Source organism: Simochromis diagramma, unplaced genomic scaffold (assembly GCF_900408965.1).
Source record: "Simochromis diagramma unplaced genomic scaffold, fSimDia1.1 OVJJ01000216.1, whole genome shotgun sequence".
NCBI lineage: Eukaryota > Metazoa > Chordata > Actinopteri > Cichliformes > Cichlidae > Simochromis > Simochromis diagramma.
In genome coordinates, this window is record NW_024386883.1 from 10,062,822 (window position 1) to 10,078,213 (window position 15,392).

Genomic DNA, 15,392 nt, shown 5'->3' on the forward strand with positions numbered 1-15,392 from the left:
AGAAAAGGATGGCTCAACTGCAGACTGCAGCATAAGGAAGAGAGCTCATCACTAAAATATTTAGGGAGTGAGTTCAATTTAAAAGCAGTTAAGGCTTGGTCCTCTCAGTCACGCTGTGCAGCTGTCTGAAAAGTGGCACAGAGATGGTGTTACATTCACTTCTCTATTGGCTTAGTTTTGCCACATTCATATTTTTTTTTCTTGATATTCTTTATTTGTGTCTCTTTTCTTCTTGTTTTGTTTTTTCAAATGTAATATAGGGTACAGGTAGCTGTCACCAGTGAACAGTTGGCAAGGTACTATCAATACTATCTAGAGTACTCCAATAAACACAAGTCTACACTTCGCGTGTCTAGCAGGATAAGCAACAAACTCAATTTCAAAAATATTTGGGATGCTGTAAAAAATGTTAATAATAACAAAATGCAGTGATTTGCAAAATCAAATAATTTGAAAATCATTATTCACAATACAATGCCATCATCATATGTACGATTTTAAGGGAAAAAAAGGTAATTTTGAATTTCATGACAACAATTTATCTCGAAAAAGTTGGTACAGGGACATGTTTACTATATTTACCACTGTGTAGCATCCAATCATCTTTTAAAAAATAGTCCATAAGCATCTAAGACCCGAGGAGACCAAGTAACATTTGGTCTCCAAGATGTTAGCAGTAGCGAGGTGAGGACTCCGTGGATCGGACTTGTTTGTTAGCACATCTCACAGATGCTTGATTGGATTGAGATCTGGGGAATTTGGAGGTCACGTGAACACCTCAAACCAATTGTTGTGCTCATCAAACTATTTCTGAAACATGCTTGCTTTGTGTTAGGATAAAAAATCCTCCTGAAAGAAGCCACAGTGATCAGGGAATGACCTTTCCATGAAAGGACCTAGATGGTCTGCAGCAATTCTTAGGTAGCTGCGTGTCAAAGTAACATCCGCATGGATGGCGGGACCTAAGGTTTCCAGGCAAAACGTTGCCCAAACCATTCCATAGTCCATCCTGGTGCCAGGTGTTCCCCAGGTAAGCAACAAACATGCACCAAGTCCACACATTCACATGATGTAAAAGAAACCATGATTCATGAAACCAGCTACCCTTTTCCTCTGTTCTTCTTCATTGTTGGTGCTTTCAGTGGTGGACAGGGATCTCTTCAGATTTTATAAATCTTGTGATATTATACTAGTCTGCAGCTTTGAAGCCCCATATGTAACAAACTGTAATGCACGGTGTGTTCTGACACCCTTCTATTACAACCAGCATTAACTGTTTCTGCATTTTGAGCTACAGTACCTTGTCTGTTGAATCGGTCCACACGTGCTAGATTTCGCTCCCCCAAAACATCAATGAGCCTTGGCCATTCATTACCCTGTCTTTGGTTAACCACTGTTCCTTCGTTAGACCACTTTTGATAGATACTGACCATTGGAGACCCTGAACACCCAAAAACAGTTGCAGTTTTGAAGATCCTCTGACCGATTTGTTTAGGCATCAAAATGTGGCCCTTGTCAAACTCACCCAAATTCTTATGCTTGCTCCTAACATGTCAACTTTGAGGACAAAATGTTCACTTGCTCACTAACACATCACACTCACTGACAGGTAATATAACCAGGAGATAATGATTGTTATTCACTTTACCTATCAATGGTCAGAATTCTATGCCTGTATGTACTATGCAGTTTAGCATGGTCTTGGTGAAATATGTAAGGCCTTTATTTGTATTAATAGACAGCAATTTCTATAAATGTTCCTGACCCAAAGATCGCAGGCATCCTAGATTTATTTTTGGACTTGCCCCTTGCGCACAGAGATTTCTCCAGATTTTATAAATCTTGTGATATTGTGTACTGTAGATGCTGGAGTATCCATGAAATTGTTCCACAATTTGTAGGCAGTTTTTTTTGGAGACGGTCAATCTCTGCCTGTCTTTAGTTCTGAGAACTTCTGCCTCTACAACATGCTTTTTTTTTTTACATACCCAGTCACTGTTACTGATCTGTTCTCAGTTAACCCAAATAATTTCAAAATGTTCTTTCAGTTATTTCTTTTTAGTACCATTTATTTCTGACCTATCCCACATTTATAACACATTGTTGCTTCCATCAAACTTTAAAGTGAACTAATATTTTTCCATCAAATAGCATACGGTCTCAGTTCAAACATTTAATGTTTTCTAGTTTTTTAATCTGAAGGAAATAGGGCTTTAATGGATTTGCAAATCATTGCATTTTGTTTTAATTTCCACAGGATTACACAGTCTTGCAAGCTTTTTGAAACCTAGCTTGCATAAGATTATAAGTGACAACAGAGGCTACTTACAGCTGCCAAACTTCAATGGACAAGCATGAGCATCCATAGGGAAGTCCTCTAGATGCATAGGACATTCTGCTCTTACTGTAAGCCTAGAAAATGTTCACAAAGACATGGGCAGTGAATTAGAAAAAAACAGAGTATACAGGAAAACAGAGCATGTGGCAAAGCGGGCAGAAAAATAATGAAAGTGTGATGACAGTAGAATTAAGGCAGAATGACAATTCATTACAGTTAGGCACAAGAAACATGCGGTATATTATTCTTCTTTCCAGTCTGTTGAGACCAGCGCCTGTTGAACGAAGCTGTACTACTTTTCCCCAAACCAACAGAAGTGCTCCAGTTCCCTGAGCTGTGAGTTTCTATTTCCTGACAGCCTGGTGAAAAACAGCATGTCAGGCCACCCGTGACACACTAATCTCCCATCTATCCCTCATCTCACTCATCTGTGACAGCAATATGGGCTCCGCCTATCACCCCTCCCCCTGCTAGTAAACATGTTGAAACAAATGCTTTATGATCCTTGCTTTAGACATCTCACATTAGCATCAGTCTGTTTTGTGCATCGAAGTTTGCACTGTCATAAATGGTTTTTTTTAACCAACTCTGTGGAAGGATACCGAGGTGTCACACCTTATCAACTCGATGGTTCATGCGGCATCTTCAAAGCAATAAATCATAATATGGTTAAAAAATAAATAAATAAATACAAATGTATTTTCCTGACGAATGCTATTGCAGTTACAATGACATTAACATCTGTGCTGGAAATTTATGGTGCCTTACCGTAATACAGACATTAAAATGCAAGCATTGAAACACTTCATCAATGTGACAGAACTTAAAAATATAAATATAGTTGTATGGTAAATCATATTTGTGTGAAGGAGCCAAAAAAAAGTATATTCCTTATATTAAATGGGGTAGATGCAGCGCACATAAAACATTAACTCAGATAACACTGTCGACAGCCCTTTCCAGAACATAGTGACTTGTAACATGAAGCTTTTTTCCCCAGTATTTCATACCTTTTAACACATTCTAATGCCAAACACCAAGACCTGACCTATAGCATTTGCAAGTTTAGCTGACAAAATCCAATGATGACCACCAAATCCATTAAAAATACATGAATAAAGACAACCTTGGATTACATTATCTTTCATTATTATGACCATGGCATTTAAAATTTATTATGAATCAATCGAATATAAATTTTTACTTATTAATACACCAAATGTGTCTTGAGAAACAAAAAATTTAATAAATAACGGGCTGTTGTGTCTGAGTCGTGTGCTATAAACGTTTTCTAGCTGGACACAGAAAATACAAAACCTTGTTACTGGTTTATGGTGCCTTGTCACTGGGGCAGTACCATTTGATGTGTGTCCTTGACAGGGGGTAATTATTTGTGGTTTGCATTTTATAGAGCTCAGTCTTAAACCTCTGGTGACAATTTTATACCGTAATGTAAAAAGTACAGAAATGGACCTTCTAAAAAAAATGCTAAATAAGGGGGCATTCATTATTTTACACTGTGCATTTTTATTATCATTTATTCATACACTTGGAAACGCTTTCCTAGTCTTACTCATGAATTACAATGTGCTTATAACACACGTCTTCAGAATGTGGGGAAAAAAAAGCAGAGCACTGTGCCTTTAGAGAGAGCTCTCCAGTACCTTTTTTTACTGCTTGGGAACAAATTTATCTCTTTTAGACCTTCAAAAAAGATACACATAGTTACTTTGAGGTCCAGTTATTAGTACTAGGGGATACATCTGTGTGGCTTGCAGCTGTAGGGACTGACATGAACTTTTACTGTCCTCATCAAACTATGTCAGACTTTTTTTTTTTTTTTTTAAATACATGGTCTTGGGAAGGACTGACACAACTAGAACAGGGAGTTCAGAACTCGAAGCGAAATTCTAGGCTAAGTAATTTCACATCATTCCTCACAATTTCTCCACATCAGTCTTCCATAACTGAATTCTTCTTTTTCAGCTAAGACCATTAAGATCTACTGTTCCTTTAGCCCAGATTCCTCATCAAATGATGCATGTAATGAAATAATACCAGTCGCTTTTCAGTCAATCTCAAAACATTATCTAGTTCCTTTTAAAATCTTTATTGCACCAGTGCAGTAGAATACATTGGCCTACCTCATGGTATAAAGTAGTGTGCCTTCCTCTGTGATTCGCAGAAGCTTGTTTGGCATGGTCATGTTGTGCGCCACTGACTTTTTGCCATTGTGGAAGAAAGTATCGGGGGTCCAGATCTTGCTGGCCATCAGGTTGTTGAGACGTAGCACAGCCATGGGGCCTTTGAACTTTAATCTTTCATCCTTCCAGCTTTGTCTGAAGAACACATCAATTGTGTACTCCTACAAGAAGCAGGTGAGGCACAGACAAAAAAAAACACAAGTCAACAAAAAGTCGTGCTCCACCACCTTGTAGCAGTTTTCTTTGTACTTTTACCTTCAGCTGGCTTGAGGAAGATGCTGAGTAATCTAACCTCATTTTTCCCCTGTTGCCATGTTCTCACTTTTCTTCTCTCTTTTTTTTCTTCTTTTTGCCTCATGTCACTTTGACTTTCTTATGGTTGGCCTAGTTTCCCTGCTGGTAACTGTCTTTTTACATTAATGGTTTTGCCGAACATAAAGAATCTAGTGGATAGAAGAAGAAGGTTTCCTGGCTGGTAAGTGTATTCTTTTTTTTAAAGAATGCCTCCTTTGTACAGTAACTTTGCTGTGTTTCAAACAGTAATATGTGGCTTTGCCTTTCCATTTTCTTCTTTTTTGTTATTTACATAATTATTGTCTGGTCAGTTTAATGTGCCCTATGCAAATACAGAATCATTAATTATCTGGCCATTTGGTTTTGCATTGTCAGGTAAGTGCCAAAAATGATCATTGTTAGCATTTATCTTTGGGGGGACTTCTTTGCTCAGTAATCTAAATTACACCGGACACAAAAAGGAAGCACTGGACACAAAATTAGGAGGACATTTCATTTTCAAGCCAGCTAATGACTAGCTGAGAGCAGATTTTAATGGTTCCACATGACCGCCCGGCAGAGTAAAGGGAGCCAGTAAAAATTACAGAACAGCGTGGGGTTTTTTTTTTATTCTCCCCCGCCTCTTTGCCTCTCAGTTCTCGTAAGATAATTAGTATGAAGTGAAACAGAGCTTCAAGGCAATAAAGCAGGATAGGGAAAGGCTAGAGATGGAGAAAATGTTCCTCAGCTCTTCCTTCTGGCTTTAACAGAAGCAAAATAGTTGTGGCCTGTATGTCAACCAGTGCAATTAACTGAGATTATATCAAACAGAGCAGACACACTTCACGTGCTTATAACAGGAGTGTTTTTTTTTTTTTTTTCAAGGCTGGGTAGTGAGTCGTTTAAATGAGATTAATTGGTTTCTGGTGAACAGGGTAAAGATCACTTGTGTTGGAACAACTTACATTTTGTGTGTGTGTGTGTGTGTGAGTGTGTGTGTTTTCAGGTTGAATGTTAAATAAGACAAAAAAAATAAAAACGTTTATTAATATTTCTTTGCATTTTGTAGCTTCTTGTAATTTCAGATGGGTTCAAATAGCTTGACCTTTCAAACTGCAGAAAAACACAATAAAGTATGACTTGTTTTTAAATCAGATTAAACTTTAAGCTTGTCATAATCAATCACTCATAATCACAATTTTGCTTGTTATTGTATTGATTTATTCTTAATTATACTTTAGTTCATGTGAATGTTCCAAAATAATGCAAGTAATTTTATTGTCTATCCTTCCAACTTGTACAAGAAGGATATTTGAGGCTTTTTTTTTGTAGTATACACTGGTACCACAGCATTTTTGTAGCATGAGCTTACAAACCATGAACCGGAAAATTTAGTTTGCAGGTGACAGTTTTATTAACACATCATAAGTTAATAGAATGAATCTACAAATCAATAGATATTTCACAGCTTAAAGAACACTGTGTCCAGAAAGGCTATAAGGCAGGGCTAAAGATGGAGGGGAGGAATACCAGAAAACTAATGACATTTATAGAGGCGAAAAGAGTCTTACCATGTCATGGTCCGAAACTGGCCCAATACTAGTCACGAAAATGTCAGTCTTGACTTCAGTTACACGCTCTGTTGAAGCAGGAAATTGCTGAGTGAGTGACTATCAGTGGCATTCATTAGCTTCTAACTACCTGTTAATACAGGACCACCTGGCTATAGCCTCTGAAGCACTAAATCTATTCAGAAATATTTTTAGCACTTAGACATGCACACAAGAAACAAACAAAAAACAAAACATTTAAAAAAATGTCCACTTTGGATGTCAATAACCATTTCTGTTGTTATTGAAACCGGACAGAGCTTTAATCTCTTAATAAATTTGTGCATTGCTGCATTGTTGGAAATGTGCCATTCTAGTCCCATAATGCTGATAGCCAAAATGGGACCACTGAGGATTCATTTGGAATGGGCTGCAGAGAGCGTGTGTGTGTGTGTGTGTGAAAGGTTTGTGGCAGAACAATTTATGAATGATACCCATCATAATCCATAATTTCTTCCCCTTGGCTGCTGAACTTCTAGCAGGCGTTGTTTTATTCGCCTGTCTGTTTGATGCCTGCTGCATCATACTGTGCAATCCTCAGTGTCCTTCACACACTAATTCTCACATCATCACTCCCTCCTTTCCCTTTTACTCTCTGTTTTTCTTTCTTTATCTAGTTTGCACCTTTTCATTTCCTGGATTTGTCCTTGAATTCCTGCCATTTTGCTTCCGTCTTTTGTCAATGGATAGTTGACAATAGAAGGAACAAACACACACAAAAGCAGGATAGAAGGGCCAGGTCTCAGATTGTTTTACCTTTTAAAGTCTGACACTTACTGCAAGCTCCCCTCTGTAACATTTAAACCCTTGGAGATTATTCTATTGCAAGTTTAAAAAAAAAAAGACAAACAGCAGCCATTATGTGGGACAAAATATATGCAATGACTTGGGTTTACTGACCTCCTAGTCCTGGCCTGAGGCGATTGTCATAGCCATCCAGAAGGCTGTCTAAGATCTTTGTGAAGACTGTAGTGTTATCTTTCTGTTGATCTGTCATGCCGTTCTGCCCAGAGCTGGGAACGCAAAGAATAAGATTTAAAGTCACAGCTAGAATCTAAAACCACAGTCAGAACTATCAACTGTGTAAGAACAAACTGTATTATAAATCAAAGGGGGAAGAAGGACGGTTTCAGCGTTGTACTTAATGCACATGGGTAGCGTAAATGCAGCGTGAATCACATTGTGATAACACAAAGAAAACTCAGCCAAATCCTATATGACACTGACAAATTTAGCTGCTAAATTAGAATTCAGTGTGTGAGCACGAGCATAAGGTTTCAGATCATATTGATATGAAATAAATAAGCAAGTGATTGTTCAGAGGTGGACTGGAAACGAACGTATCCCATGAGGCCAAGTTTTTCTCTACTATTAGCACATTCTCACTTCCAAGTCATCACTGACGCTTGGTCAGAACCACTTGGCGTAACATGTTCACACACTATAGCATTACATTCCAAAGCACAGATTACATTTTTGCCAGATGACAAAGTATAGCAACTGAAAAAAATGTCTGGATAAATTGAACTTGGGCTAGTGGATAGCATTGAAGAGCGCTAATATTCAGTGTGATAGCAGGAGTTCCAGTTTCTTTGGCTTTTGTTTTGAAAAGTAGAATGGGAGGCAGAGCCTTCAGTTTTAAGATTAGGCTTAAAACTTTATTTTGGCTCACATGACCCTGAAACCTCCCTTGGTTACACTGCAATAGGTTTAGGCTGCTGGGGGATTCCAATGATGCACTGAGTGATTTTCTGCATTTAATTATTAATTATTATTAATCTCTGGATCCTTTCACAGCATGTCTCTCTCTTGTCTTCATTTGCTCACCCCTAACCGGTCGGGGCAGATGGCTCCCTCTGAGCCTGGTTCTGCTAAAGGTTTCTTCCTGTTAAAAGGGAGTTTTCCTTCCCACATCCGCCAAAGTGCTTGCTCATAGGGGCTTATATGACAGTTGTCGTTTTCTGTTTTTTTGTATTATTGTAGGGTTTATATCTTACAATATAAAGCACCTTGAGGCAACTGTTGTTTGATTTGGCCCTGTAGAAATAAAATTGAATTGAACTGATTTCAACTAAACATTAGTTTTGACTTATTAGTCTCAGTTACTATATGGTTAGGTTTAGGAGTAGAACAACTTTACATGTTAGCCACCTCTCTGCCATTGTCTCATCCCATAACAGTGATGGCACAGCAGGGTGCATTTGGCTATAGTTTTACAGGCCACCATGCACAATGACAAATGGCTCAAGGGGTATCCAGTGTGTTAAAATGCTACGCCAAGGGGGGTCCATCCCAAACGTCAGTATGTGTTGACTTGATAGTGAGACCAATTTGACACTGGATTTATTTATTTATTATTAGTGGGGCGTGTGGGCTGCATAGCATGTACCGTATGTGTATGTGCACACACAGCCTTTAGGTACACTCAGCAGAGAAAATAGAGAGTGAAATACAGAGTAGACATAGAGAAACCATAATACATTATTGATGCCTTAATATGGTCTTTTAGATCACAAAGGCCTTGCTGAATGTGCTCTTTGAACAACATGAAACAAAATGCTTAGAGCAATGCTGAAAACACTCACAATCAGTAATTGTTAGAGGAGGGTTTGCATCTCCACACATAAATATTTCAACGCACTCATAATCTGGGATACAGCCCCTAATTACAATGTGTAGCACAAGGACTGCAGTGAAAGAGCACGTGTGTCTATGAAGGAATGCATGCATGTACCATCTGCACCCACAAGCTTCCATATATGACAGCACAATGATTATCTTCAACAGCATATTTTATTCTGCTATCGTCTTCGCCTCCTTTGCTGTGCCAAAAGGATTTGGTTTGATTGCATGCAAAATAAACAGCAAGTGTTTGGAAACAAGCTCTGCTAGCTGAAAAGCTCCAAGGAGAGAGAGAGGTCATCGAGATTAGTTAGCGGGGACCTGCAAAAGGTTGGAGGGAAAAGTAGGAGGGATAGCGGGTGGGAGAGTGACGCCTATTAAGAATGGGAGTTAAAGCTTCAATGTATAGTCTAAAAAGACAAAAAACAAGGGAATAGAGACTCAAAAGCCTTGGAAAGGTGAAGATACAGTTTCGACTGCCACAACCACATAGATACATAGCTCTCAAAAAAAGCTATAGGTCTGAGGCAGAGCCTACAGATTTCAACATTAACGTGCTAAACACTTCTTTGTAAATAAGGATGCACCATCCACATCCGCATGGGTTTTTAAGAGATGCTTAATCTAACTCTGCCTCCAGTTTCCCTTAATTCACAAGTGTCCACTTTTCTCTGAAAATTAATAAATACATTTAAAAAAGCATTCAAACTTTAGAGACTGATGAGCAATTTCTTCGCCCATAAACACATTCGGTAACTGCTTTGAAGTGCTGTAATTCAAAATAATAATAATTTTTTTCTTTTTTGTTCTGGTCTGAGGAGCCAATTATGTATAAAAACAGACAGCACAAACCGCATACATGGCACATCAGCTAAGACTAAAATAAATCACAGTCTACTTTGCCTTAGTTTTGTGTATTTCCCATTTTCACAGTATTTATCTGGTATTTTTCAGATTTGCCAAACTAGAGTAAGACACCCCAAAATATAGCCTTCCTCTTATAATCTCCACCAATATAGAATACAAGCCACGCTCCTTTACGGTCAACGGGTATTTAACAGGATGCAATGAAAATATTCATAATCGGTAAAACTAATTGGAAAAATTCACTGTCAATCTATCTATTAAATCATTTTTCACATCTCTTGAATGACATTTATTTTATCTTAACTTGACAAACTGTGATCTTCATTAGGGACAGATATTTTTTAAGCTATATGTGGGAAATAGTTGAGTGTAGAGGTTAGAGTTGTATGTCAAGGACAAGAAAAGAATACAGAAAAAAGGTGATGTGGAAGAATACACATGTTTATCAGCCAGGGGCTACTTCCTACTGAAACATTGTACACCATCCCCATCTACAGGTCATCTGAACAGCAACAATGCTGCTCACACACTCTCTGCCAGTGTCTCTCTTTCTCTGTTAACCTGTATCTGTCTCTCTCTTTCTCCCTCCTTCGCTCTCTCTATATCTGTCTATCTTGTCAGCCGGATATCTAATTATAAGGCAATTTCTTTCGTTGGCAACATGCTGTAGCAGAGTTCTAGGTCTTCCTGATTACCGTGTCTTGTCGAAATCCCCCAAGGTGTGTGTGTGTGTGTGTGTGTGTGTGTGTGTGTGTGTGTGTGTGTGTGTGTGTGTGTGTGTGTGTGTGTGTGTGCGTGCGCGCGCGTCTCTGTGTGTTTGTGTTCGTGATTTTATATTTGACTTCAAAAAGGGGACTGGATTATACAGTAAATCTTTGGGTGATAATTGCTTAGCAGTTTGCGTTGACAGTTCCTCAGTAAGGTAATGAGTACTTTTAGATTTTCTCTAATGTACAACATATCAAACCCCATGAATCAGACCCTCTATTTGCAAGTCAGTGCTTCGCAAGCTAAAGCTGCTGTTGTGTTTAATTGGAAACAATGAGTTAAAAATACAGAGATGCTGCAATTCATCAAATATTTAAAATGGGAAACATTTTATATGTCTTCTGCATGTTCTCAAGGCGTGTTATCTGAGACACAACCTTCATGCTCCATGTGTGTTTTTGTGACACAGAAAAAGCATTCTGGACCATCAAGTCATCTCCAGTGAAGTTAACTGCCTTCCTGGATTATTCAGCTGTGAGGCAGATCCAATCCCTTTAGTTTCTCCAATATTGTACACGTGATTTAAAAAGGAGTTAAAGTTCCAATTGTCTTATTTAATAAATTACTTGTCCTTTTTGAACGGTCTGATTTATGTTCTTGAATCTTTAACCGTATGCTTTTATGTTTTCTCGCTGTTGAATCGTATGGGAATTAATGCATGGCAGTGTTTTTTTTTTTAATTGTGTCATGTCTTTTCAACTTTCCTCTCCCTCTCTGTCCTTGCTAGTTTGCTTCAGGTTTAGCTGACGTCCAACACTTCAGTGTTGACACTGAGAAGAAATGTGTGTAACTCAACCCCCGCTGTCCCTGAAGCCACCGTCAAAAAACACATGTGCAATAACCCTTGCCAAATGTCTCTGTGCAACACACACCATCTACTGTACACAACCCAGGACTGAAATCTAGGAATGTAAATGTGTCCTGCATGGCTAGTGAACCAAAGAAAGTGTAACACTGTGATAAAGCTGATAGAGGCTATTTTGGCTTTCATCTTCCCCCCACTATGCGCCACTTAATATTACCACTATGCAATTAAAAGCATGGAGGTGTCCTGTGAGGATGCCCCAGTTACAACCACAGTGAATATGCTTTGATAGAGAGGAGCCCAATACACCAAGCAATAGGTAGGAAGACAGACTATCAGCATTTCAGGTGAACAGAACTAGTTACCTCCATGTTTAGCTGATTCACTGACATATTTACAGTACAAGCCTGTTGACCATTTTGTAAGCAAAGACACCAGCTTTAAAAGGTACTTCTGCTTTTTCATAAAAGTGCCCACAATTATTTTTTATTTTTTGCCTGATGCAGTCTGATGTTCAAATCGTGATGTGCAATTAGAGTTCCAATAATAGCATGATCGTATGGGCTGTATCTATGCCTACAAGAATGACCACCCTCAACATTGTTTTTTTCCCCTCTAGCACTGTGCAAGCCTTCAAAACCAAAACATGTTAACAGTGTGAAGACATAGATATGAATCTGTGAGGCATCTTATGCAGATTTGTGACTTTAATGACTTGTCCAGTGAATCCGATAGAAATACAGGATATGTGCAATCACAAGTTCAAGTTTATTCTTACCTTTTCCCAAACAGTACGCTGTTGGTAAAAAGCAAGCAAGCCCACAGATACAGAAAGAGCGTCCGGCCCCGTCCACACATGGTTGCAATATGAAGACCTTTCACTGCTGGGGTTCAAAGAGAGAGAGCGAGAGACAAAGAGAGAGAGAAAGAGAGAGAGAGAGAGAGAGAGAGAATGGACATCATTATCAAGTCATATGAGCCAGTGGCACACCGTCATTCCTAATATTTCAGTGTCAGCAAATAGGATGTGGTAAAACACCAGCAAACACGATTATGGACCAGGATGCTTTATGTGAGGTTTTTTGGTCCTGACTCTCAACATCACTAACAGATTCACTGACAGCACATGAATCAAAAACCAAATAGCCAAGCCACATGCACTGATGTACTGGGCCATTACATCAAAGATTTGACATCAAATTTTGCATTACATGTCACGTTGACAGAGCCACATTCTACACCCAAGCCACGAGAGAGATAAGAACTGATCAACGTTTTGATTACCAAAAAGGCATACAGTGTAAACACATTTCTCATAATTGATGCTTAATCCATATGCATAGGATATGGCTGCATCTGTAGCGCATAATAATTAAGCAGAAATAACAAGAAAACACATCACTGACCACATAACACCCCCGTGAGCTTGTAGCACCTGTACACAGCCTCCTCTAATACCCTATAATTTGAAACTGCGTTACCGCAGTATTAAACCAAATCGCCCTAAAAGACCAATATTTGCATCTTCTCTATTCATTTAGCTGTGGCAGTCGGGTCATAAAGTGTACAGACGATAGAAAGGGTTATTGTGCATGTAGATCACAATGCCCCAAATCACAATCCATTCCTGAAAGCATATTCAGTGTGTCCACGAGAGGGCCAGTTACTAAGTTATTAAAAAAAAGCGCTAAAATTTCACAAACGACCATAAAATGGTGCCAAAGAACCACAGCCCAGATAGAAGACAATACCCCTGATACTTGGCTGTGGTGTGCCAAGATGCACAGTGAGCGAGATGCACAGTGAGATGAACATGCACTGCTCTGTTAAAATGAAATGAAATGAAAATAAATCCCGAGGCTGACAAGGACTTGATAAGCGAGGATACTACAGATTAAGGAACGGAGGAGAAAATCCCGCATAGGCACACTTTCTAAGTTATTCAGAGGAAATGTCACCCTGTCCCCAACATATGAATACATATTTGACACGGACAGACATTTGGCATGCAACTGGCATCGTTGCATGGATGGTCTAAATACATGCATGACGATCGGATTCGTGCGTGGCAGAGTAATTAAGCAAATGTACGTTGATGCTATTTTATTCGGAGCGCTGTCCGTGGTGATGAAACCAAGCTGCCTCCCTTCAAAACATCAAGCAGCTCGTGTTCTCCACAGAAATCATTTTTAAAAATCGCCTAAATCGCTTCTAATTTCGACGACAAACTGCCCCTTTCTCCCCAATAAAACTCGTCTTCGGTTATAGCGGTGTCCAGCAACAAACCATCCCTTTCTGAATCCGACTGTTCTCTCGCGCTTTTGCCTGACAGAAAGGCGAGAAAAAAACGAAGAAATCACTTACAGCAGATGAGTCGGGGTATATTCGTTGCCCGCTGCCTATATCCTCAAACTTTTACGAATAGCTTTTCTAGCCGGACTGAATGAGAAAAAATCCTCTGTGATCTCAGATCTGACGAATTTTAGCTTGAGGCTGGAGAAGCGGCTGCTGACGATATGCGCAGGTCTCTCTCACTGTTCATTGGTGGTGCCGTAGTGAGTTCAACTCTCAGTCTGTCAGCAGCAAAGAAAAAAAAAAAGAAAAAAAGGAGAAATCTTCTGCTAAACTACCAAATCTGGTCTGTGTACCGACATCCCCCTCCAAATTATTGCTGTTCACCGACCGTATCTGTAAATAAAGCGCACACCAAACAGACTATGTCCAAGCGCAGACTATTTAATTTTAGACTAGGCTGTGCAGACCTAATATGAAGAAAAGCCCGCCCATTTTATATGCAGCACAATTTAACTTCCACTGCTGTCGCACTAATCTCTTTTCACTGGCTGCTAAATAAAAATCCTCTTACATTTTTTGATTGGAATTCCTTGTTATTTTTTCACCATCTCGCTCTCCCTCTCTCCCTCTCTCCCTGACTCCTACGTGATGATTTCCAAAGAGATTATATTGACATTCATCAAAAAGACCGTCTCACGACCTGAAACAGCTAGGACATCGTATGGACAAGAGTTACGGCCATAAAACGGACAGTGAGTTCTCGCAATGAAGAGGAAAAATGAATTAAAAAACGATGCTATGGCACAGATTCCCGCGCACCAGCGGGGGGAAAAGACACATCCACAATGTTAAGAAAATCGTGTTCCCTCACCAGCTTGCACTGATGACACGAGCTTCTCTCTCTGCAATAAAAAAATCCTCCTCGAATCACTCGCCGTCTACTAAAAACCCACGTTTCGCATCGAGACCCCAACACTGTTTCTGTTTACAGCCAAATATTCTGCTGCTACAGCCGCGCCGCTCCAGACTGAGCACAGAACGACGAGGAGCGCTGAGCTGCGTGCATCTGCAAGGGAGGGAAAAAAAAAACGAGCTTATGATAACCGGCGTATATTTTTGTAGTCGTCTGCGTATTTCAAGTTAAACTACAAATCAGGGGACATTTTCATCACCAAGGACTCTGAAAGAAGGCATAAGTGGAAAGCAAGGGCATTCTTATGGGCAGTTTACATCATATCACTGTGACTGATGGTCGCATAAGCCTCTTATAAATCCCGTCTGTTGATCCTAGAATGATTTTGATAGAGGAACAACTCTTTTTTTCGCCTTCAGTTTTGACTGGGGGTTTATTTTCATCAGAGCAGGCAGAGTGAGCTGGCAGTGTAGTCACGTCAGTCTGGTCTGCAGTGCAACGTTTCCTCTGTGAGCGTGAGTGTGTGTATGTGTGTGCCTCTTCACGCGTGGTTAAAGTAGTGCATGTGAGTGATTAGTTGTGACGGACGTCATGGGTTTGTATGCCTCCTTTATGTCTGTATTCAATAAGACATGTCTTTCATCTACCTATCTATCAATCTATCTATGAAAATGTATTCCACAAGGACCCCTACCAC

At 39.5% G+C, this 15,392-nt stretch overlaps 1 protein-coding gene across 5 annotated transcripts in view; it reads right to left on the bottom strand.

Moving 5' to 3' along the window:
* Positions 1–15,086, bottom strand: part of gabra1 (gamma-aminobutyric acid type A receptor subunit alpha1) — a 37,069-nt gene extending 21,983 nt beyond the window's left edge. The window contains exons 1-7 of one of the 5 annotated variants that reach the window (XM_040032206.1): positions 14,654–15,086; positions 13,852–14,060; positions 12,266–12,371; positions 7,326–7,438; positions 6,387–6,454; positions 4,483–4,703; positions 2,330–2,412 (exon numbers count right to left, since the gene is read on the bottom strand). In XM_040032206.1, coding sequence (XP_039888140.1) covers positions 2,330–2,412; positions 4,483–4,703; positions 6,387–6,454; positions 7,326–7,438; positions 12,266–12,345 — 565 coding nt within the window. In that variant the 5' untranslated portion in view covers positions 12,346–12,371; positions 13,852–14,060; positions 14,654–15,086. The other 4 variants (XM_040032208.1, XM_040032205.1, XM_040032207.1 and 1 more) reach the window with 4 other exon arrangements.
* Positions 15,087–15,392: the final 306 nt, after the last annotated feature.